A 25,597-nucleotide genomic window follows, 5' to 3' on the forward strand; every position below is an offset into this window, starting at 1 on the left:
ACTCCAAAGGCTCAGGACTTGATCTGGCATCACCAAATCCAGCAGACTTTCACACTTTCCCCAGCCTCCTCTCTTGGTCTCTCCCTCATTTTTGAAAGTACAAATTTCACAATCTCTTTTGTGAATCCTTCCCTGTCCCATGGTGATCCTTCAGGTTCTTCTTTTAACTGCATTTGGAACCATGTAAGCCAGAAAAGCCTTAGGGAGCATATACATTAGTGTTTCCTGAAATACTTCGATGTGACCTATTATAAGAAAAGCACTCTGTATTATGACCCAAGACACCACACATGTCACACACTCAACATACATTAAGTGTATATATGCACACAATGGATACACATATATACTCAACTATAGAGACATATAAACACACATGGATACAAAATACACACATGCACATATGACCAGTTCTTTATGCAATACTTACCTCTACTGTGTGTATCACCCTGATTCTAATATAGTTGTTGCTTCCTTTTTTTTTCTTTTTTGAATGCTGGTTCTGACTCACTAAATTTATTTCACCATTTTGTAAAGGATCACAAAACTACAATTTGGAAGGTGCCAAGGTAATTCAACTCTTTGTTTTACAAATAGAATTACCAAGGTCCAGAGAGAGAGGAAGGGACTATTTCAAGGTCACCAAGCTGGCTGGCCACATGACCCAAACCAGACTGCAGTTGTGTTGGCTTCCTAGGGGTGACCTCTCCTCTCACATACATTGCAGCTGCTCCTGCAAGATTATAAATCCACAAGGAAGAGGGTGGTGTCCCCAGTCCCTCCACCCCCTCCTCCAGCGAAGGTCTCGTCCATAGCAGGTGCCCAACGAAAGGCTGCATGGAATAATGATGAAAAAGTGTTTGGGAAGTCAATGACGGCCCTGCTGGAGCGAGGGGTTGTTAAACGGAGCAGCCTCGCCGGGAGACCAGGTCAGCTTGAGCTCATTAGCGGCGCAGGGCTTTCCCACGGTTTTGGCATGCTGAAATTGCTGGGGTGCAGAAATTCCACTGCCAAATTGGGATGGGGGCGGTTGAGGTGCGGGTAGCGTGAGAGGAGAGGAGGGTGGAAGAGGGGAGGAGCCCTTGGGGATGGGAAGTTGGAGGGACGGTGGGCAGGGGCTGCGGTGGGCGGGGGCTGGGTGTCGGGTCTGAAGCTTATGGAAAATCTGAACGAGCTCCAGAGAGAAAAGAACTCGGTCTCCTTCTGCCTCGTCTCCTCTTGTCATTCTGGGAGAAGCGGCTCAGCTTGGGGCGTTGGGGCGGGAGTTCCGAGAGGAGTGGCAAAGAGGTGCAGAGGAAGAGAGAAGAGCAGGCGAAGACGCGGAAATGAGCCATTTGGAGGCTTTCGGAGGCGACGCCGCTCAAGGGTGGCCTGGAGCCACTTGAGACTTCCCACAGCACCCTCCCCCTACACTGCTACCCCGACTCCACCACCATCCCGACCCCACCAAGCTCAGCCACCCTGGGAACAGAGGGGCCAGTGACTCATCCACCCACCAGAACAACCCCCTTCCAAGGCCCTGGGCCTTGTGGGAAATCAGAACTGGGGGCTGGACAGCCTGGGAAAGAGGACACTTTCATTGACCAGATGAGGCAAGTGCTGGCCTGAGATAGACTTGGAGTTTCTAAGCAGAGTCCTCGGGTGTCATCTGGACCCATCTCCCATATTCCTGCACCCCAGCAGAGGTGCAGGACATAGAAAAGGAGACAAGAAGGGTGACCTGGCAGGAGAAGCGACCTGGCCACTGGTTTATTCATTTGACAAATACCTATTGAGTCCCTGCTGTGTTCCCGGCTCAGGGCTAGGAGCATCGGAGTGGACTTGTGAACAGGCATAGAACTGAGGGTGGAGCAGGGAAAGCAGTCTGTGGACACGGGCGATTTGAGTGGCCAGAGGAAGCCCAAAGAGCTAGCCTAGCGTACTGATGAGGGGTTCCTAGAGCCAGTAAGGTTTAAAGTAGAATTTCCAAAGAGTCCAGGTAAGGAGCTGAGGTGTGATGGTTGGTGTGGGGAGTGCCGTGTCTGAGGTTTGGTGGGGTCTCCTCAGCCCTGTGTCTCAGTCTCAACTTTGCACCATTGGGAACTTTGTTATTTCAGTTGCCTCCAATGGAAAAGAGCTCAGTGAGGCTGACTCACAATAAACAAACCTCCCAGAGACTGAATCATACATCAAAATGCCAATTTGTTTTTCTGAAAGGGAAGTATATTTGGCAAACTAAGCCTCACTGGCAGCCTGCTTTAGGGCCAGAGACCCAGAGTCTGAGTCTCAGTGCCACATCATACCAACTAAGGAACTTGGGCAAACCTTTAATCCTCTATGAGTATTGGTTTTCTCATCTAAAAACAAGAATAGTCATGGCTACTTAGAGTTGTGGTGAGGATTAAGTGAGCTATTGCATGGAAAAGTGCCTCATTTCTCTGTTTTCAGTCACTAAGTCGTGTCCAACTCTTTGTGACCCGATGGACTGCAGCATGCCAGGCTTCCCTGCCCTTCACCATCTCCCAGAATTTGCTCAAACTTATGTCCATTGAGTCAGTGATGCCATCCAACCATCCAACCATTTCGTTTCTCTGTAAGAATATCTATACATGGGTTAATGCTTTCTTTTTATCTATCTTATTTATTTATTGGGGGGCTTAGTTGGGCACACAGGATCTTCATTATATCTTGCGGAATCTTTTGCTGAGGCACATAGACTCTCTATTTGTGGTGCACAGGCTTCGGTAGTTGCTATATACAGGCTTACCTGTCCCTTGGCATGTGGGATCTTAGTTCCCAGACCAGGAATCAAACCCATGTCCCATGCATTGCAAGGCAGATTCTTAACCATCAGTCCATCATGGAAGTCCCAAATTAGTGATTTCTTAAATTTGTATTTATCTTTTAATAGGTGGTAAACGCACATAGTATAAAAATCCAAAGGTACCAAAGAATTTTAAATCAACAATGAGTCTTCTTCTTTCTCCCCACCTTTGCCTCAATTCTCACCTACTCAGTTCCCCTCCTAGGAAGCAAAATAAAAATTATCATGAATTAAAACTTTTTAAGTCATAAAAAAAAATCATGACTTTTTAAAAGTTTCTTTTAAAAAAAGATTTTGTTATAAAAGCAACTTGTGGATTTAAAAATAATCCAGAGAGAACACAAGGAAATACAATGAATACTTTTATTTTCTCCCAAGCTATCTAAGCTGGGGTGGCTTGGGCAGCTTGGGAATAAAATGAGTCTCCTGCATTGGCAGGCAGATGCTTTACTACTGTGCCACCTGGGAAGCCCGTGTTTCTTTAAAGGATAACAATTACTGCTGGTTCCTGAAGCACCTTTCAAGGGATGGTTTTCTTAGGAGAGGTTACAAATGAGAATGTGCAGGATAAATCAGGGAATGGGCAGAGGTTGTGGGAAGTTCCCAGGGGACATTTCTATCAACTTAGGGCCATGGAATGAATTGCCTTCCTCCACTCCAGGGAGATTTATCATCCATCCACCCACCCACCCTCCCATCCATCCAACCACCCACCCACCCACCCACCAATCCATCCATCCAACCCTTACCGCCTGGGCCCTCTGTTAAGTGCTGTGGGGAATACAAGGATGAGCTGGTGAAGCATACTCTCTCTCTTGCATCATCTATCAGTGAGACAAAAGATGCAGATCCATGGATTTATGCAAGCCTAAAAGGGACAGGAGAGGTCCCCTATCATACCACCCACCTGCTATCACTACCCTTTCACAGCCAAGGAAACTAAGATCCAGAGAGGAAATGTGACTTGCCTCAAATCACACAGCAAGGGAACAGCTGGGCCAGGGCTAGGGGGCAAGTCTGGGGACACAACCCTAAGATAAGATGGCAACTGATGGAGGAGAGAAATGGGCCTGGAGTGCTGTGGCCACCAAGAGGAGAATCCAGCCATCCTAGAGAGGGCCAGAGCACTCCAAGAAGCCGGCAGAGAGAGCTTGAGGAAAAGAGCCAAGGTAGGGAGCATGGCACTGTCCAGGATTTATTCTGGCTTCCTCCAGATGTTCACCAAGGAGAATCCAGAGCCAGGTGGGGAGGTAGGTTGGGCAGGAGTTTCCTGTCTAGTCAGAGGGACTCTTCCTTGGGAATCCAGCAGCCATGGGCCCAGACACCCAGGGCACTCCTGGAGTTGTGCCATGCACAGCTCTCTTCCTCCGCACAGCTGGAGAGGGATGGGCCGAGTCTGGCCTTGTGGCTCTTTGTCCTGGACCCCTCCACCTCCTTCCCTCCCCTGCCCCATAACAACATCCTTCCACCGAGGTTTGGGGAGACCCCCCAGGTCTGCTCCTGACACCTCCACCAAACACACCTCTAATCAGATGCCCCCCACTGGGGTCTCTGCTCCTTTGTTTTGGGTTGTCTCACATCCCTCCACCCTTTGCCCTCTCCTCGGTCCAGTCGGGCTCCCTGGGGGGCCTCGACATCCCTCCAGTTCACTAGGGTTCCATGCAGAAAAAGGCTCACTGTGCAATCACATTTGCAAAGTCAGCTTCTGGGCAGCCTGCATCGATCAAGGTCTTAGCTGGGAAATGAATGGCCCACCCGAATCTGGATAAGTGAGGATTATTAAAGGAACTGTTTACAAAAATTTGCACAAAGTGGGGAAGCCATAGGATTTCTTGTAGTTAACCGTGGGTGAAGGTTACGAGAACCCTGAAGGAGAGTCATGGAGAGAGGCTGCCAGGAGAGCAATGCGGAGCCTCAGTCAAGGGACATACCTAGCCCATGGCTACCCCACAGGGAGAAAGCTGGTGGGCTAAATATCCCAACTCACCCCCCTCCTTTCCTTTGATCTTCAGATAGGGCTTCCTATTGGCCAAATCCAATGGGAAGTGGGAGGGTGAGGAAGCCCATTAGTGCAGTTCACACTAGTCATCCCTGGACTGCTCTGCAGGGAGGGAAAAGTGTGGGGTGGGTGTGGAAGAGCAGACGGGAGATCCCTTGTGCAGCCACCGTGGCCTCATTCATCTCTGACCTTCCTTCATGCCCTCCCGAGTCCTCCAGGCTCTGTTTCCTGTGACAGGATCTCCTACCTGTCTCACAGAAAATTTCTCTTTCTTCCCTCCTCTGCCTCATGACTCAGGAGCCCTCTGTTCTCCTTTCCTGTGTGGCCTGATGATTATTGTTGTTGTTGTTCTTATTTAGTTGCTAAGTCATGTCCAGCTCTAAGCAACTCCATGGACTGTAGCCTGCAGTCTCCTCTGTCCATGGGATTTCCCAAGCAAGAGTCCTAGAGTGGGTTGCCATCTCCTTCTCCAGGGGCTCTTCCCCACCCAGGGATCAAACCCGCATTTCCTGCATTGCTGATGGATTCTTTACCACTGAGCCACCAGGGAAGCAGCACGCGGGTGGTATCCAATAATTCCAGCCTTTATCACCCCTTCCCCGACCACATCAGGACAGAACGGTCTGGCCGGTCTCAGGCCAGTCCTCTCACACAGTAGGGGCTCAGGAGGGAGCAAGCGTGAGACCTTCTTCTGGAATGAGCTGCTGCCGTGTGTCCAGTGGGCTGCGCCCTGGTTAGCACTTCTCTGGCTCAGGCATGCCTGGAGGTGCTGGCTCGCATCCAGCTGAGCCACTGGGGCTTGGCCAGATGGCAGCCGGCAAAGCTGAGGCTGGCTCAGAGCCACAGGCCCAGCTTTGGAAATCTGGCAATGCGTGGCCCATGGAGGCTGCATGCCCACGAGCACCTTGAGGAATGGATGGTACAGCCCTGCCCCTATCTGGGCTGTGGCTCACCAAACCTAAGCTTCAGGTTCCCCCTTGTATCTTGCAGGGGCTGTGGGGCATCAATACAGAGCAGAGGAGGCCAAGAGGCAGGAGACTGGGCTCTGTCCAGCCCTGTCCTAACATAGCTTGTCTTAGAAAAATTGCGGAATCCTTTTCCCAAAGTGAAATCCTTTCCCCAGTATAAAACTGGTTCAAGCAAAAGTGAAGTCTCAGAGCCCCCTATCAAGTCTCCTTATCACCAGCTTCTCCCCCAACCCCATTTCAAGCATCAGTCCTTGGGGCAACTTTTTAGAATCTTGGGAGTTTCACAGAAAATGGTTTGGAAACTCTGGCCCACACAGTCCCTAAGAGGTCGCAGGCAGCTCTCACATGCTATGAATACAGAAAAATAGACAAAATTGTTACCATATCCTGCCATGTGCCCATGACCCAGATTCAACAATTAACAACTCATGGCCAGTCTTGTTTCATTACTGTCCTCATCCGCTTCCTCCTTTCCCATATTCAGTTCAGTTCAGTTCAGTCGCTCAGTCGTGTCCGACTCTTTGAGACCCCATGAGTCGCAGCACGCCAGGCCTCCCTGTCCATCACCAACTCCTGGAGTTCACTCAAACTCATGCCCATCAAGTCGGTGATGCCATCCAGCCATCTCATCCTCTGTTGTCCCCTTCTCCTCCTGCCCCCAGTCCCTCCCAGCATCAAAGTCTTTTCCAATGAGTCAACTCTTTGCATGAGGTGGCCAAAGGATTGGAGTTTCAGCCTCAGCATCAGTCCTTCCAATGAACACCCAGGATTGGTCTCCTTTAGGATGGACTGGCTGGATCCCCTTGCAGTCCAAGGGACTTACAAGAGTCTTTTACAGCACCACAATTCAAAAGCATCAGTTCTTCGGTGCTCAGCTTTCTTCACAGTCCAAATCTCACATCCATACATGACCACTGGAAAAACCATAGCCTTGACTGGACAGACCTTTGTTGGCAGAGTAATATCTCTGCTTTTTAATATGCTATCTAGCTTGGTCATAACTTTCCTTCCAAGGAGTAGGCGTCTTTTAATTTCATGGCTGCAGTCACCTATCTGCAGTGATTTTGGAGCCCCAAAAAATGAAGTCTGACACTGTTTCCACTGTTTCCCCATCTATTTCCCATGAAGATGGGACCAGATGCCATGATCTTAGTTTTCTGAATGTTGCACTTTAAGCCAACTTTTTCATTCTCCTCTTTCACTTTAATCAAGAGGTTTTTTAGTTCCTCTTCACTTTCTGCCATAAGGGTGGTGTCATCTGCATATCTGAGGTTATGATATTTCTCCCAGCAATCTTGATTCCAGCCTGCGTTTCTTCCAGCCCAGCATTTCTCATGATGTATTCCCATATTACTTCAAAGAAAATATCAGATGTCATGTCATTTCCCCTGTAAATATTTCAGTTTGTATCTCTAAAAGATTAGGATTCATTTTAAGTATATAACCACAGTGCCATTATCACACTTTAAAATATCTCATCAGAATTCATATTTCCAATTATTTATTTATAGGGTGTTTGTTTGTTTACAGTTTGTTAGAATCAGGGTCCACATGAGGTCCACATATTGCAGTTGATTGAGAAGCTGTTTTGTCTTGTTCTGTGACTTGTAAGTGGCCAGTGAAGGTCAGGGTGGCCAGATTTTATGTGCTTCTCTGGAGACAGTGAAGGTATTCCCAGGAACCCTGAGGGAGAGTCTCCTCTGACCTGAACCTCTAAGGGAAAAGGCCAGACTGAGGCTCAATTCTGTGGCTTCCCACCAAGAAGCTGTAACTGTCTGTTTGTGAGAGGAGGGGGAATGGTAAGGTCAAACTCCAGAAGAGTGGGTGCCTCACTGGTGATGAGAAGGACCCAGAAGAGGATGGATGCTACAGAGTCCCTGGAGGCAGGAGCCTGGGGTCTAATCTACTAGTAAAATTGACTATTAACTGAAAACATTTCCTTTGGTATCTGCTGGAACACAGGACTTTGCTGGAGGCTGAGATGGCTGAAATGAATGGGGAAGCTGTCTGCCCTCCGGGAGCTCAGAGCTCTTCAGCAGACAGATGGGCACATTGTATATTTAACCTCTAGACTTCAATGAGTGATCTGTAAAATGGAAATAATACCACCTTACTTATTAGACCAGCAGGTTTCTATGAGAACTCTCCTAGGTATAAATGGGATTTTATGAATAGGAAAAAAGGGACAAACTATACCTAACCCTAACCCCTAACACCTAACCCTGACCCTAACCCCTTATTAGGGGAGGTGGAGGAGAAGGAGGGCTGGCTGCCAACCTGGTGGAGGGATGAGGAATATTCACAAAGACCCCAGAGTCCTCAAATCCTGGGTTTACTCATTACCAGCCAGGTGGCCTTGAGCAGGATGTCTCCACCATTGGTTTCACCCCAGTGCCTTCCTTGGGGCCTCTGTGTTTTGGAAATGATGGAATTCAGGAAGTATAGAGTGGGAAACTCTTGCCCTCCAATGATTTTCAGACAGAGTCGAATGTCTCGATTTGGAGTGTAGCCCCGTGAAAAGCCTGGTTTCTGCTGTCCATGGTACCAAACTCTTGTCTAGGCTTCACTGCTTCAATCTTAGGACTCTGGGTGTGTTGAATGAGGCATTTCTATCCTGTGGAGGCTGTCTTGAACTTTGTGGGATATTTAGTGGCATATTTGGCCTCTACCCACCAAGTGTCAGCAACTCTCCCAGTTGTGACAACCAGAAATGTCTCTAGACTTTGCTAAATGTCCTCTGGGAGGCAGGAGCCCTCCTAGCTGAGAACCACTGGTCTAGGCTAGAGGGATGCTATTCCTCTGTAAAGATATGTGAGTATGTGCCCTTCCTTTTGACTCTGCACTTCTGACTGGCACCTCTGATCTGTTTCTACTTCCAGAATATTCCCAGGGTGTCAACCCTTCTTACTGCAGTGCACCTTAAAAAAAAAACTTCTCTTAAAAATAAACAACTTCAACGGCCCTCTTGGCCACACTTAATACATGCAAAAATATGGTAATTGTGTCCACGGTAAGCACATTTGCCCTTGATTGATACAAACTCAGTGTCAGGAGAAGGAGTAGGCAGGTCACTTGAGGAGCCTCTTTGACCCAGCGACCCGCTGGCAGACAGTGTCTGCTGCCACTCTTAAGCTCTGTCATGTAGCTTGCCTCTGTTTTTCCATCCACTTGGAAAAGAAAAAAGGAAAGACTTGTCTTAGAGCATTGTTTTCCTGGAGCCAGGGCCTCCTCTAGGTGATAGCACAGCTCCCTGAAGGTCTAGGCTCAAGTCAACCACTCCGTGGAGTGGAAGCTGGGGACATGGGATGGAACCCTGTCATGTGACCTTGGGCAAGCTATCAACCTCTGAGATCAGATAAGGATTAAGTGAGAAAGTGTTTGTAAAAGAGCTACATAGCACAAACTGCCCCACAAATCTTCATTAGTATTGTTATCATCTGTTGCTCTAAACGAGAGAATGAATAATATCACCCAGTCATTGCACCCCCATCCCTTTCGTGCTGGCAGGCTACATGGAATTCAATATCTGCCTCTCCGTTTTCAGACCCCACTATTACTTATGTGATAGACCTTCCCCGTTGGCCCTGAGCAGAATTCATATTTCTCCCTCTATGCCCATGATGCCTGGTCTGTTATTGACCTAAATTCACTAGGTTTTAATTATTCATCAAAGCAGCTTGTCTCCCCTTCCAGTCTGAACATCTTAAGGGCTATGGCCCTGTTATATTCATCTTTATTAGCTTTGGCATCTAACAGCAACTGGCATATAGTTGCTGCTCATTAAATGTTTGTTGAATGAATGCACAGATTGAGTAATTAACACCATGTCCCCCAATGTTCATGCAATTTTATAAGCTGCTCCCTCCATGAGGCCACATTCCTGACCTCATACTTCAGAAGCATTCTAGTGCTATCCAAGCATGATCTGCCTGCAAACTATTTGTCGCCAGTTGTGACAAGGTAGATGTAGAAATTGAGAGTAAGCATGTAAAAAATTTTAAGCAATTTGATAGAGTAGCTTTATGTCTATTGGATCTAATAATTTTTAAAATTGGGCTTTTCCTTTGTATTTTTTTTCTTATTTTTGTAAGTCATGAGGTCAGAAACTATAATAGATTACAGTTACTGAGTTCTTATTATGTTCTGAATATTAGGTCTGTATGTCTTTTTCGTTGCTTCCTTTTTCTAATAATTCAATTCCTACTATATTTTGCAATTGTATCATTCTGCAACAGATTAGAAATTTAAAAATCAAGAACTGGTTTTTCACCACAAGTGTTCTGAGACATACAGCTTCAGACCATGGACCTCACTGGCTAAGCCAATGGCAGAGGAGGGCTTGCTCAGTCCCCTCTCACTGGGTCCCTCCCATTGCTACCTGTTCTCATATCTGTCTCTCCTACTGTTTGGAAGGACATGGCATTGTCTTTTATTCCTGTTTGGATTCCTCATATTTCTCTTTTCTTCCAAAACTGGCTGTTTCAATGGATGAAAGCTGATTCTGGTCTGGGCTCGGACAGGAAGAAGAGAGGGCAAGGGAGGGGTCCAAAGAGAGTTTGGCTGGGAAGGAAAGGTCTGGCTGGGGAGAAGATGCTAGAATGGAGCAGAAGGCAGTCCTGAGGAGGATTGAAAAGGCTGCAAAGGAGACCAGCCGGAGCCATAGGCTGATTGGCTGAAGCGGCTGGGGTTGAGGAGGGGAAGGGCAGAAAGGGCCCTTGAAAGTGGGAGGAGGCAATCTCAGGACAAATAAAAAGGGATATAGAATCCTTTTACAGAAGGAATGTTAAACCTGAGGCTGTCATAACCCCCCTGAGGTGGTCAAAACTATAAATATGTAGGTCGTGGAGAGATTCAGAAGGCCCCCTCTTCCCACTCAGGGCAGGAGTCAGTGTGGAGGTTAAGTCAGTGAAATCAACACAATCAACTGGAGGGGAAGGGGCAGGGGGATGAAATGTGCCATCTGCAGTTTCCCCTTCAGAGAGAAAGTCTGAATCCCAGGCCAAAAAAGGCCGGAAGAGCAAGCAAGACTTGATTACAGCCTGATCGATGGCATTAGCATATTTAAAGATCATGTCAAGGAGAGAACAGAAGGGGCTCAGAAAGGCAAAATGGTGTTTGTTAAGCACAGAGAAACAGAATCTGGAAATCTGGAGCCGTCTGGTCCTTGGAGAGTCAGCTCCAAGGTCAAGCAAGGCTGGGTAGCAAGGGCTCTGCAGGGCTGGGCAAACCTCCCTTAAGACCTGCCAGCTTCCTCTCCTCTGATTCCACAGTCCATCGCTGCTGTGACTGTCTCATCAAGAATTCGACTTTCCACAAAGAACTGCCTAGGGGAAGGGAACTCGATGCCCCTGCATTTGAGCATCTGGTCCACTCGAAGATGATGATGAAGAGGTGGTGGTGATGGCGGTGATGACGGCTAACCTTCACTAAGCCAGGCATCATTCCTAGCCATTTACAAATATCAACTTGTTTAAACCACCATTTAACCTATGAGGTAGGTATTCCTAGCTCCAATATAGAGATGAGATACTTGAGGCAGTATGAGATAAGTTTCCAGGTTCATACAGCTTGTAAGCAGAAGAGCCAAGACTCAATCTCAGGCTGACTCCAGAATCTAGTGTGAGCATGGGTCTAAGTCACTTCAGTCATATCCCACTCTTTTCGACCCTATGGACTGTAGCCCGCCAGGCTCCTCTGTCCATGAGATTCTCCAGGAAAGAATACTGGACTACCTTGCATTTCAGTTTTGTGAAAACAATAAATTGGCAACCTAGTTGGTGCATCCATCTCTTTGGGGTTGGTTGGGGTGAGTCTGTGTCAAGCTCAGCACGACCAGCTCCAGTGGCTCAGATGGTAAAGAATCTGCCTGCGAGTGCAGGAGACCCTGGTTCAATCCCGGGGTCAGGAAGATCCCCTGGAGAAGGAAATGGCAGCCCACTCCAGTATTCTTGCCTGGAGAATTCCACGGACAGAGGAACCTGGCAGACTACAGTCCATGGTGTCACAACAAAGAGTCAGACACAATTGAGCAACAAAACACACACACAACCAACTAGGGGTTTTCAAGACTCAGGACCATGTGCTTTATTTAGAAAGTGCCACCCAGTGTAGCTAAGCTAGTGTGACCAGTTGGTTTCCTGGGCACTGCCCCTCCCCATTTCAGAGGCCCAAACCCATCAGGTCCCAGCCCTGGGAACACTTTGACCTGGAAATCAGGAGGCTAAGAACTAGGCTCACCAGCTATGTGAGTGTGGACAGGCCAGCACCTGTCTATGCGCCTCAGCTTCCTCACAAGGCATCTTACAATAACTCCCTGTCTAAATGAAGAAGCAGTGGACCCATGAATGTGCTGAGAAGTGGGTGGAAGGAAGGAGGCGGGTGGGCGCGGCAGTGCACAGAATCTCCAGGGAGGTTAGATTCTGAGTTGGGTTGCAAAGTCAGCGGACCACCATTCTGGGAGTGTGGTCCACCCTGGGTGCTCAGGATTCCTGGTGAGGGGTTGCTCCTGGCGCTGCAGGAGGAGGATCTGCGGGGTAGTTACATTTTTTTACTCGCCTTTCGGCTCTGGTGGAAGGAAGGAAGACATTGAAGTCAAAAGTTCTGTCCATCTGGAAGAGCCGCTGCAGGGGAAAGTCTTTAGGGGCTGCAGAAGTCGGGAGCTGCTTCCCAATGTTTGGGGGCGGGATGGGGAGCTAGGGAGCCAAGGTGGATGGGGGCCAGGAGGTCTGGCGGGGCGGCTGACCCTACCCTGAGCGCTCGGCCGAGAGGGGGCGCTGTGGCCTACTCCTCGCCCAGTCCACTGGATTCCCAGCCGCTATCCCCTGTAGCGCAACGCGCGCTCGACTTTCCCCCTCCTCCGCGGTCGGAGGGCGGCTAGTCCTGCCCGGCACCGCCATCTCGCCTGCTCTTGGGGTTCCTAGGTTCACCTCCTTGCCGGGACCAAACTGGGCAGGCGCTTAGTTAGTAGAATGAATTTACAAACGAATGAATGAATGAGAAGGGTTCCTCCCTCAGAGCTGTCACACCTCAGCGCGCTCCCGGCGTGTCAGTGCCAAAGGCGCGGGGATCTGGCCCTCGCCCCGCTGGGGTGGGGGCGGCGGGGACTTTCTCCCCGCCCCGCGGCAGGGAGAGAACTGCCCGAACGCAGCGCCCAGCTTCACCCGGCTTCCGCGGCGGCACTGCTCAGTCCGGGCTGCCCTATTCCCCAGCCTCCAATAGCTTCTCTCTTGTAGATTCACCTGAGCCCCCCAGGACCCCCTCAGACTCTCCTGGACTCCTCGGGCCCCAACCTGAAAGCCGGCGGAAGGAGGGAAGCTGCCTCCTCTCCCACACCACCCACCCCACCCCCCCACCTCCCCAGCTTCTCCCCGGGCTGCGGCGGCCGCCAGCGCTGCCAGTGCGCCCCGCCGATTGCCGCAAACCCGGCTCGAGGAAAGGGGGTCACGCCGTTAGGGCGCGGGGAGCCGCCCCCGGAACGAGCCGCGGCGGAGGAGGCGGGGCGGGGGAGGGAGCGGAGGGACGAGGCGCTGAGGCGGGAGCGGAGGGGAGGGCAGAGGAAAGCAGGGGAGGGGACGCCCAGGCGAGCGGGCAGGGAGCCGCGGCGAGTGTCGGCGCGGACCGAGGGGGAGACGGCGGGGGCGAGGCTGGCTCCCGGCGGGCGAGAGGCGGCCGCTGGCCGGGCTGAGTCCGGAAGCGGCGGCTGGACTTGCCCGGGAAGAGGAGAGCGAGAGCCCTCCGGGCCGGGCTGCGGGGCCGGGGAGCGCGGAGCCGGGCACCTCCGCCACCGGCGGCGACACAGAAGCAGCCCGAGCCCGCCCCCGCCGGGATGTCCCGGGGACCCAGGCTTCCAGCGCGGTGACCGAGCGAGCCCGAGGATGGGACGGCGCCCGCAGCTCCGGCTTGTCAAGGTAAGAGCGAGCCAGTCAGCCCTCGAGCACCGGGGGCCCCCAGTTCCGGGCGCAGTGGGCAGTGGGTGTGATTGGGACGGCGTGATTGGGTGTCACTGAGCAGAACTGTGCCCAGGTCCGGGGGCGGCCGGGGTGTGAGGGGCAGGCCAACTGCCTCTTCTTGGACCTCTGGAGCCGGCGTTGAGCGGTAAGGGGAGAACTCAGGTGAAAAAAAGAAAAAAGAAATCATTGTGGCGAAGCTGCGGGAATGTTGGCTGGTGCTGGGGGGTGGGAGTCGGGGGGGTCCGCCCACCCCGGCAACCAGCTCTGCGAGGGAAATCGCTCTAGGCTTTGGGAACCGACTCAGGGTTCCTCTTCCCACCCGTCCCGTGTAGACCGGGGTCCCGGGACAGGAAGCTCGGGAGGGGACAGAGGGTTCCCCATCTGCCCCAGCGCGCCCCCGCCCTGTTCCTGGGAGCTCCTTCCTGCCCCTGAAAGTCCGGGGAGATAAATGTCCCCCGCGCCTGCTAGCCCTGGATCAATATCGCAATCTCCGGAGAGCCAACCGAGCATCCGGCGGTAGTTACCGTGCCGCCGCTGCCGTCGCCGCCGCCGCCGGCCCGCCGGCGGGATCGCAGCGCTCGCTCTCCGGTCCTTTGCACTCGCGGTTCCCTGTGTCTGCCCGCTCCTGTCCGGGTTCTGACGACGCGATTCCTGCGCCCGGAGTTTAGGAAGGTCTCCAGATCTCACGTCCGGACAGATCTCACGTCTGTCCACTGAAGTTCGGGGGTGACGAGGGCTCCCCCTGGGCCCTGGGGAAGGTCTTGAGGGTCGACACCCCGGCCTGCAGCTAGTGACAGCCGCCACTTGCAGGTGCTGGGCGATTCCCAAAGCGGTTCGCCTTGCGGGAGGTAGGCGCGCAAGCAGCAGCCGGAGAGAGGGGTGGGTGGGCCTCGGCGGGCTCTCGCCTGAGGATCCCGACTCCGCAGGGTCAGAGTGGACAGCCTGAGCACAGACAGCGGCTTGATGGGATTCAGCGCATTTAAAAAGCGATTACACTCAAAAGAATGGATTTGGGGGATGGGTGCGGATTGACTGATTTCCATTTTTCCATCAGTTATTAAACCAGCTGTACGTATATAGCACACAAAGTGATTTGAGTTAAACCACCAAGGTTTAAAAATGCAACTGCTGCCTGGTCATCAATTGAGGCGTTATTAATTACCTAGGTTTCCTCTATTCTCTTTGTCCCTCTCCCGAATAGTTATGTTAGTTTTTTTTAAAGTGAGTAAAGGTTGGTCTGATTAAACCCATATCCCCTCCCCCACGCGAACCCATAATTTATTTTGGGTGATCAGGGAGACCCAGGGAGGGAAGCTGGGGGAAAAACATCCAGAGAGCTTGAATAGATGGCACTGAATGGGAATATTTTCCCAAAGGCTAGTGTGAACCAAACCTGGGTCTAAATTTACAAAACAGAAAAATTTCAACGTTTCAAACAGATTCGAAGGATTGAACTGTAGGTTTTTGTTTTTAAGTTTACATGGTAATAGGTAAATGTTCTTTCTCTGGACTTTGTTTGAATCGTGTGCAGATTTCTGCTTAGAATTATGATGCTTTTCTAAAAGAAAAAAATTTTCTCTTATTGTTGTCGTTGCGTGTATGTGTGTGTGTATGCTTCCTGCTAGGTCGTGGGATGTGTGTCCTTTATGTCTGGCCTAATGAGCTCAGTAGGTGCTCAGTAAAGGCACTGAATGAGTAAGATGCAGTGAATGAATGGTCAGCTAATGCAATTTCATTTAAATAATTACTTTCTTCTTTTATTTATATGGCATATACAACTTGTTGGGTAGTATTCTACCTGCTTTACGAATATTAAGTCATACTGTCCTCCTAACAGCTCCGGGAAGCCGAAATTATTCCTGAGCACAGAGAGGCTCTGTAAGTTGCTCAAGGTCATGCAGCCAGTGAATGGTGGAGCCAGAATTCAAACTGAGGCACTTGAACTCTAAGACTTTCTTTTGTTAGCTTTTACCAGAAAATATTTGAAGCCACTAAAATCTCCTTGACTTCTACCAGACGGGAGATAACTCAGGTAGTTTTGTCAGTATGAACATCTGAACCTAGGTGAGTGGTGGTGGTTGGTGATTTAGTCACTACGTTGTGTCTGACTCTTGTAACCCCATGGACTGTACCCCGCCAAGCTCCTCTGTCCATGGGATTTCCCAGGCAAGAAATACTGGATTGTGTTGCCGCTTCCATCCCCAGGGGATCTTCCTGACCCAGGGATCGAACCCACATCTCCTACATTGGCAGGCAGATTCTTTACCACTGAGCCACCAGGGAAACCCGAATCTAGGTGGGTTTCATCCAATATGTGGCTCTGACCCTCAACAAGTCAGCCAGTATCTGGAAAGGTGGGAAGGATCCGCTCTGGGGCCCCTGTTTTGGGCATCACACTGTACTGTTTACAGAGAACTGGGGGAGAGTGTGTGCACATGTGCGTGAGTGAGAATGTGTGTGTGCATGGGAGGGGCCTTGTATATGTCAGTGAAGGAAAGAGGATGAGCATGAATCTGTGTGGATGCCAAGGGGACAGGTAAAATATGGTCTCTACCCCCAGGGGAGGGCCAGGGACTGAGCACCTCTGAATCTCCTACCCAACAGCCACGGGTCCTCGCAGGGAGACTTGAGTGTGACTCAGAACAGTGGGTTTGGTTGAGTGTGAGAAGTGGAGAAGGCAAGGCCTGGTGGGCTATCTGGGAAAGTGAGTTCCACAGAGAAAGCTGGTTTCATGGCTGTAGTCATAAAAGCAATTTAGCAGTATTACACAAAGTTTGAAAACCAGAGGGGGAAATTATTACAACCTCTCCCTCTTAACACAGCTATTGTTGCCATTTTGAAAATAATCCCTGCAAGCATTTTCTTTTCAAGCGCACATTTGGTCACAGCTGTGGCCCTTGGGAAAGTCCTCTCACTTACTGTCGCAGTCCAAGTCCGTCCCATGTTGTTCCAGGGCCTCGAGAGGGAGAACCTCAACATCTCTGTGTTCCCTGTGAGGGGATGCTCTTTTGCCGTGTCTGTATCCAGGCGCTTCGGGGCCATTTCCCAATTGCTTCTTTGGCAAATAATGTGGAGCCGGGTTTTAAGGGGAGCCTGGGCAGGAAGGGAAATGAGGGCAAAAGTGTGAGCCATGTCGGGGACTTCCCTGGTAGTCCAGTGGCTAAGATTCTCAATGCAGGGGGCCCAGGTTCAATCCCTGGTCATAGAACTAGATCCCACATGCTGCAACTAGGAGTTAGCATCCTGTGACTGAAGATCCTGCATGCTGCAACTAAAACCTAGCATAGCCAAATATATATAAAAGTGAGCCATGGGGCATGGGGACAGCTGGCATGGCCACAGTCCAGGGACAAAGGAGGAGAGGGGAGCCGTCAGGATTTGACATGCCCAGCCCTGCATAGGGGCATGTCTTGGGTCCATCCAGTTCTTAAGGAAGGCATAGATTTGTGGAAATGCAGAACCCTCACTAGGGGCTTTCCAGTGGTAAGGAATTCGCCTGTCAATGCAAGAGGCACAAGAGACTAGGGTTTGATCCCTGGGTCGGGAAGATCCCCTAGAGAGGGGAACGGCAACCCACTCCAGTATTCTTCCGTGGAGAATCCCATGGACAGGAGCCTGGCGGGCTACAGTCCATGGGGTTGCAAAGAGTCGGACAGAACTGTGTGACAGAGCAGGAGCAGGACACTGACCAACGACCAGTGAGGATGAACTCAAGTGGAAAATCCATTTCTCACCCTCTCTAACATTTGGCTCCTTTGAAAGCATCAGCAGCCAGTGGGATTCAGCTGCAAAGGAGGAGTTTAGTGGGTGAAGGTGCCCCTTGGCAGCCCCCGAAGTGCCCACCATGCTTATGAGCCCATGGGCCTGAGCCTCAGCCGTGACATGACCTAGAAGGAAGGGGTTAGGCACAGGGTTGATCATTTTTAGCAGCTTTTGGGGTGGAAAGACCTTCAGCCTGGGATTCGGCAAGCCTGACATCATTCACAGCTATGCCTATGTGACTTCAAGTAAGTCGCTTTTTCTCTCTGAGCCTCAGTTTCTCTGTAAACAGGAGTATTTGACTAGATTCCCTCTTACATTTCACATCTCTGTGAAAGATGCGTCAACTCATACGGTTGAGATAAGGATGAAGTGCATCAACACCTGCAAAGTGCTTGGACCAGCTCCCGATGCAGTTTGCTTTCAGAAAAATCTGCAAGTTGACTGCTCTTCGTAGAAAATGAGCTGATGCAGGAAGAAAACAAGCAGAAAAACCTCTTGGACATTCCGCATCTAGCATTTTTGCACCTTTCACCCTTCACAGCACTGGGCCTAAGAATAAACTGCACGTAGTAAGCGTTTCACAAATGTTTGTTGGCTGACTGGATAGTATTGTTGCTGCTTCCTCCAGTGTAGTGTTGTGTGATCACAGAGGACCCGCTGCTGTTCCCACGAGATGTAGTTGTCATGTCCAAACAGACTGAGAGATGCCAAAACCACCCTAGCAGAAAAGCTGTCTCTGATGCAGAAAAAATGGAAACTGCCCCCTAAGCCCACTATGGTTATTTTCAAAAGAAAAGGAAAAGGAAGCACCAAACAGGCAATGTAGCACCTGGTGATTTGGAGAAGCCATCGCAATGAGAAGCCCTCATACTGCAACGAAGAGTGGTCCCTCCGCTCGCTGCAACTAAAGAAAGTCCATGCAACAACAAAGCCCCACTTCAGAGCTAAAGCCAAGTCTTAGCTACAGTTTTATCTTCAATGGGTGAATTTGTTAATTACGAATAACTCCTGTCTGCTTAGATCTTCCAGGACCGCTGTCAGCAGAGTCCATTGGAAGTGCCATCATTGCATAATTTTTGTTTTTTTATTTTTTGGTATTTATGTGGCTGTGCTGGGTCTCTGTTGCAGCACGTGGGATCTTTACATTTTGTCCTATGGGATCTAGTCTCCTGACCAAGAATTGAACCAGGGTCCCCTGCATTGGAAGCATGGAGTCTTAGCCACTGGACCACCAGGGAAGACCCAGCACAGTCAAAGATATATATAAATATTAAAATTTTTTTCCAAAGAGGAAAACTACTTTATGGGATCATCATAATGACTTCATGAGATATCAAGTGTGAAATTAAGCCCAATTGCACGTTGTCTGGCACACAGTAAGTGCTCAATAAATTTTAAGTGTAATAATCACTTAATAAATTTTTACTGAATTTTATCAATCCAAGGAATAACAATGAAAGGAGGAGTGGTGAGGGAAAGGGAGATAGAGGAAGGAATGCTTAGCAATGTACAATCTTCTCCTGCCCCACGTCTTCTTCACAGTCCCTGGGGAGAAAGGATAGGGCCCCTGCCCTCAGCCAAGCTAGAAGGGCAAAGGATGGAGGTGCCTGCTGTTGGCCCTCTGAGCATCTCTGACGTGAAAATATTTGACAATAAGGCTAGAGATACGTAGGGAGGATAATACAAAATGGTTAACTCACTGGTGCAAACAATTATTTTGAAAACAACTAGCTGGATTCTATTAAGCAACAGATTATTAAACATTTCTTTTGAAAGTAATTGGTGTTGGCTTCCACAACGTTAAGAAACTGGAAGGTCTGAGAGGAATAGAGGAAGGGAAAGAGGAAGACTTGGGGGAATATGGACGTGCCTTTCCTTTTCCTGTGAAATGGGTGGGGGGGAGATGCAGGTCTGGGGGATGGGTCCCCTCAACATAGACAGAACCACTGACTCGCAAGCTTTCACTGAATGTGTTTTTTGGCAGTTCCCCACCCAGCAGCCATGAAGCCACTTTAGGAACTGATGAAGTGTTTTGTGGATGCTCTATCTTCTCTATAAACACAAGTAATATCCCAGTCCCACCTCTGGGTTTGCTGGCCCCAGAGAGCAGCCCCAGCGAGGTACTAAGAGGTAGGGTTTGTGGGGTACACACCCGTTCCCCTTCACCTGTCAGTCAGTTCCCATCCTCCAACCAGTGTGGCCAGGAGCCAGGACACCTAGGTCAAAGCCCAGGGCAGAAACTGACCAGACTGGTCCAGCTGCTTCCGCACCTGAAGAACCAGGGAGGCCTCGTTTGTTCTAGGCTGTGGCTGTTTAGTCACTAAGTCACGTGCAACTCTTTTTCGACCCCATGGATTGTAGCCTGCCAGGCTCCTCTGTCCATGGGATTCCCTAGGCAGGAATACTGGAGTGGGTTGCCATTTCCTTCTCCAGGGGATCTTCCTGAACAGACTACAATTTGGGGCCCATCCATAGTGAGTTTTAAGAGGTAATAGGGCTACCCGGAGGCACTGTGGGAGACTCAGTTGAACCTTTAAGCACTGGGAGTTCAGGCCTTTGGGACAATGTATTGTTCAGTATCCCTGCCAGATCCATGGAGCTGAAGAGCTGGAGGGCAGGCTGCTCAGGGTGACTGGCTGGGTCAAGAGATGGCTGTGACATTTCCATTGACAGAGAGGGTTTCCCCAGCTTTGATTTGTGTCTCCCCAGTCTCCTTGTCAGGTGTGTGAAGGGCTCAGTGGTTTCCAGAGGCCCCAGCTGTTCCTGAAGCAGCCCCCCACTGTGCAGACAGAGCTGGGTGGGGTACAGAGGAAGGACCAGGGATCAGAGGGCTGAACAGTGCAGGCTGGAGACAGAAACTAGGCCCAGGAGGGCTTTGGCTACCCTGGGGAAGGGTCAAGGGAAAGTCTCAGGCTATCTAAGGAGCAGAATGTCCCCCTGCACTGAGGGCCTTGACCCCGCAGGCAGAAACAAAGGCCCAGCTGGGCACCCGTGGGCTGGCTCAGGATCGACAATTTTATTATGTAAATTCGAACATGCAGACAGAGAGAAATCAAAGATGTTGTAGAGATGGAAACTACAGGCTAAAGTTGGCATGAGAAGGAGAGATCAGGACAGAAAGGCTGGGAGAAAAGAGGGGAGAGAGAGGGAGGGAAAGAGGGAGAAAAGGAGAGCGAAAGAGGTGAAGCAAAGAAGTGCATGGTTTTTTTTGGCCTTTCTTGCTTTGTGCTTTCTCTTTAGCAGCCAGGAGAACTGAGGCCAGAGATGGCTTTTACTGGAAACCCCCTTCCCCATTTCTTACAAGAATTACCCTCACCCTCTCTAACCTGCTGCAGGGAACACTTTCCTCAGGCACCAGGGCCAGGATGCTCTGAGTCACGCTGTATGGAGGTTGCAGCTTCCTGCCCAAGGGAAGGAGCAACCCCATACCCTCCAGCACCCCCTGGGCTGGGCTTCCCAGCGCCCAGTTCAAAAGGAACAAAGCCTGTTGTCTTTGAGGTTCTAACTGGTCCCCAGTATGCAGTCTGTCTCTTTCTTATACGCACACATACACACACACACACACACACACACACACACACACACACGCTGGGATCCTCAGGGAGTCCTTTGCAGCATTAATAACAGCATCCCCCCAATTGTTACCCCCTCAGAGGCTATTGCATAGTCAAACCGGTCAGACAGACATGCGGCACCCACCTACTCAGGGCCAGGGCTGGAGGGCTAGCACCCAGAAGAGCACCTGGGCCTCCAGGGACCCTGGGGTCAACAGTGGGAGTAGGCAGTAGGTTGGACCATCTCTGTGGCCATGCCTTAGGCCACGCATGCATGGCCAGGAAGCCCAGAGGTGGTCCATGGAGGGAGGCCTGTGTCCTGGACTTGGGCTGAGTTCCTGCCTGTCCCCTCCTTCCTTTTCCGTCCACTTTGTCCAACTTCTCTGGCCAGATGCACCGTTCACTGAGCTCCCTCTGTGCCAGTGTCCACACACACGACGCCACGGGGTCCTCCTGTCCTACTCCAAGTATGAAAGAACCAGATAGCCCCGCACCTCCCCACCCACTCTTCTGGGCCTCTGCCCAGCCCTCCCTCCTTGCTACCCCCACAGAAGACTCATTTCTGCCAGTTGCCTGCCTTTGGCCATCCTGTTCCTCCTTCTAGGGCTTCTGTTCCCCAGTCTTTTTTAACATAATTTTGAGATCCCCTGGAGAGGGGTACAGCAACTCACTCCAGTATTCTTGCATGGAGAATCCCATGGATGGAGGAGCCTGGCGGGCTGCAGTCCACGGGGTTACACAAAGTTGGACACGACTGAACCGTCTTAGCACGCATGCACAGTTATTTATTTTATTATTTACAAGTTTTATATTTGGCCTTGCTAGGTCTTTGTTGCTTAGGGGCTTTTCTCTGGCTGCGGCAAGCAGGAGCTCCTCTCTAGCTGTAGCGCGCGGGCTTCTCATTGTAGTGTTTTCTCCTATGGCAGAGCACGGGCCCTAGGGCATGCAGGCTTCAGTAGTTGGGCCCAATAATTGTGGCTCCTGGCCTGTAGAGCACAGGCTCAAAACCTGTGGCACATGAGCTTAGCTGTGGCATGTGAGATCTTCCCAGAGCAGGAATCGAACCCATTTCTCCTGCAGTGGCAGGCAGATTCTTTACCACTGAGCTACCAAGGAAGCCCTGTTCCCCAGTCTCTCTGCATCAGTCCTAACAGGACTACCAAATTCTTTCTAAACCGTCACTACCCTCTCCTCCAGGAAGCCCTCCAGGCTAATCTCACTGGTCCTTCCTTTGCTTGCTCTCCCCACCCTTCATGTGAGCCCTGGGCTCCCCAACAACAGGGGACCTGCAACTCTTTGATGTGTTTCCTGACAGGACACTCAAAACATTTACCAACCAGACTGCGCATGGACCCCTGGTCTCTCTCATCTAACTGGAGCCTTTTCCCCCTGTAGATGCTGAGCTCTGCCTGGGCCAGGAGGACTCCCTTAAAAATAAAAAACAAAAAGGACTGTGTCCCCAGCACCTAGCCCAGCACTCCAAGCACTGTAGGCATACAATAGACACTGAATTCAGTGGAGGGCATCTTCCCCCTCCCGCTCCCCAGTGAACATTTATCTGTGTGCGTGGAGGTGCTATGGCGACAGGAGGCAGAAATGGCAAGCTAGAAGGATAAATCCCCCCGGCTCTGCATGTGCGTTTATGACTCTGTGGCTTATCGAGTGCTACGCTGTTGGCAGCGCTTAGCAACATTTAGCGATTCTGGTCCTGCCCTGTGTTCCATCCCTGATCCCCATAGCGCCGGAGGCGTTTGTCCACATGTAAAAGCACAGACAGCGTTTTGTTCTGTGAGGGGTTCTGGGCAGGGCTGGTAGGAGACATTGCCAGAGTGAGGTTTGGAGCTGAGCTGAGGACAGAGAAGCAAGAACCTTCTCAGAACCTGGGGTCTTGAGAGAGCAAGTCAGGGTGCTTTAGTCCCCAAGGAGGGGGCTGGGAAGGAGGTTTGGGGGCAGCCTGGGGCTCCCTCCCTGCCATTGTCCCAGTTCTGCTGGTTAAGAGGCAGGAATAGCCAGGCGAGGCAGAGGTGGCAGAGGACACAGGCGAAAGGGAGTGGGCCCATTCTTGGCTCCATCCATGGGATCCCATCTCTCAATCCACACCCCGCCCCTCCAGCTCCCTGTGGGTGGGGGTGGGGCAGCTTTGGTGTCTCGCCCTCTAGGTTGCTGGGCCTCAGTGGTCTTATCATGAATGCTGCTACCAGCCTGTGAAACTCTGGGCCTAGGCAGTGGCGCATGTGCACCCCTGAGAAGCAGAGCATCCCTCAGGGAGTCTTCCTCAACTGTCCCTAAAGTTGAGGAGGCAGGAGGCCTGGCTGGCTGACCTTGGGCAAGTCCCACAACCTCTCTGGGCTTGGCCCTCCTCTGGACCATGATGGAGAATCAAGGAGGAAATGCCTGTGTGGCAAGGGGCCTGACCCCACCAAAGCTCCTGAGTGGGACCTGCTGCTTTCCCCAATGAGATCCCTCCCCTAGCCCCCACTGTCCCCCTCACCCCCACCCACTCCTCCCCTTAATGCGGAGCCAACAGGTACTTAAGACTCTCCTCCTCCATGGAGCCTTCCCTGATGAGTTGGCCATTGCACTCTCTCCCCCAGCTAAAGTGGGGTTTCTCCAGCCAGCTCTGGGGAAGAACCGCGAGGGTCTTTCCAGTCCATGGCACCTGGGCTTGCTGTGCATGACAACCATGCAGCCTCCACCACACGACTCTCCTGCAGAGCTGGACAGTGTCTGAACCGGGTCTAGACCCTGTTCAGTGAGATCACAGCAAAGACAACTTCACACCGACGTTTCCAGATGTCACTGGCTGTAGCAGTCTGCAGCGCCACACCAGTCCCCACCACTCTTTCAGCAGTGCTGATCTAAAGCCCTCTTTGGGGCCAGGATGCACAGCCCAGAATCCCGGGTTCACTTTTCAAGGGAGTCTGGCTGCCCTCCAGCCCTGCCCCTGTGTGCCTCCTGCTGGAAGACTCAGTGCTGTAGCCACTGGGCTGGGCTGCCAAGTAGGGAGAAGTGGGAAAAACCCCTGTCCCGGAGAGTGGAAACCTTCGTCATTCAGAGCCCTTACCACTCGGCAGGTTCTGGATGGGCCTCTTCCCAGCCTTGTTCTTACTCATCAACCTGCATCTTATATCACCCACCAAGGTCAGAGGGGAGCAGGGAAGGGGACGACCCAAGACACTCACAGAGCTCAGGTGAGACGAGGGAAGCCCTTCCTCTGTGGTGGGCTCACCCCACAGCTCTCAGGACTTAGCCCCACGCTGGTTCTAGCCCTTGTCGCTGGGCTCACTCAAGATAAGGGAACGATACTTCTGCAGGGTCAGCTCTGTCTCCTGCTTCGAGAAACTGGACCGGGGGGTGGGGGCAGGCTGGCAGAGCCCTGCCCACTGGCTCTGGGAAATGCTTCATCCTTCCATGCCCTCCCTGTGTTGCTTGATCCCCACCGTTGGCTGCACCCAGAGGTGGCTGCCTGGCTGTGTCAAGACAGCAGTGAGCGGAAGGACCTCCCATCCGTTGGTCAAGAGGGGTCATTCTCGCCAGTCTCCTGCTCAGGCTGAGGCTAGGAGGTGGGGGAATGACCAGTCCAAGTCCACAGAGTGAGATCAGGGCCTCTTCTTGTCCTGCAGGATCCCCACTTTTGTCCTCCCGTTCTTTTCCAGGGTTTTCCTCCCAGTAACCATCTTCCTTCCACACTCCCAACTTCCATGATGGGCCTGCAGGTGAGGACTTCCAGAACTGAGAGGGAGCTGCAAAACCCTCCAGCCCAGAGTTTCCCCTGCTCAGCACCACTGACATTAGGGACCATTCCTTGTTGGGGCTTCCCTGATGGCTCAGTGTTTAAAAATCCAGCTGCCAATGCAGGAGACATGGGTTCAATCCCTGGGTCAGGAAGATCCTCTGAAGAAGGAAATGGCAACCCACTCCTGTATTCTTGCCTGGAGAACTCCATGGACAGAGCAGCCTGGTGGGCTACAGTCCATGGGGTCTCTCAAAAGAGTCAGATGTGACTCAGCGACTAAACAACAACAACAACAACAACAAATTCCATGTTGTGGGGCTGCCCTGTGTATCTGAGGATGCTAAGCAGCATCGCTGACCTCTAACCATGAAATGCTGGTAGCCTGTCCTAGTCATGGCAACCCAGAATATCTCCAGATATTGCCTCCCTCCCGTCCCCCAGGGGGCAGAATTGCCCCCGTGGAGAGCCACTGGGCCAGTGCAGTTCTCTTTCAATTCTGGTGAAGTTTCAGAATCACTTGGAGAACATGAAAGACACTCCCAGGTTTCCCCACAGGCCCAGATCTCTAAGGGGAAGCCCGAGAGACAGAAATTTCTCTCTCCTGGCTGCCAGGCACTGGTCTCAAACTTCCGATTTTGTCTAATTCACTTCTTTTACACATAGAGAAACAGGCAGGGCCATTGCCCGTCTTATGGAGGATTATTTGGTTATTCCTAATCTCTGCCCTGAATCTGCCTGCTGAGTGGGGTTGGGTGGTTCAGCAGCCCCCTTTAAACTACCCCTCATGGCCTGGGAAGGCAGTCACTTCTCCAGGAAAAAAAAAAAA

The 25,597-nt window shown here is 51.2% G+C and overlaps 1 protein-coding gene across 1 annotated transcript in view; it reads left to right on the forward strand.

The window, feature by feature from the left end:
* The window catches only part of CRHR1 (corticotropin releasing hormone receptor 1), a 53,619-nt gene continuing 41,397 nt past the window's right edge, over positions 13,376-25,597 (forward strand). Inside the window, exon 1 of the mRNA XM_018065278.1 lies at positions 13,376-13,677. Within this exon, the coding sequence (XP_017920767.1) occupies positions 13,645-13,677 (33 nt within the window). The 5' untranslated portion in view covers positions 13,376-13,644. The remainder of the gene's footprint in view (positions 13,678-25,597) is intronic.

This window comes from Capra hircus, chromosome 19 (genome assembly GCF_001704415.2).
Source record: "Capra hircus breed San Clemente chromosome 19, ASM170441v1, whole genome shotgun sequence".
Classification (NCBI taxonomy): Eukaryota; Metazoa; Chordata; class Mammalia; order Artiodactyla; family Bovidae; genus Capra; species Capra hircus.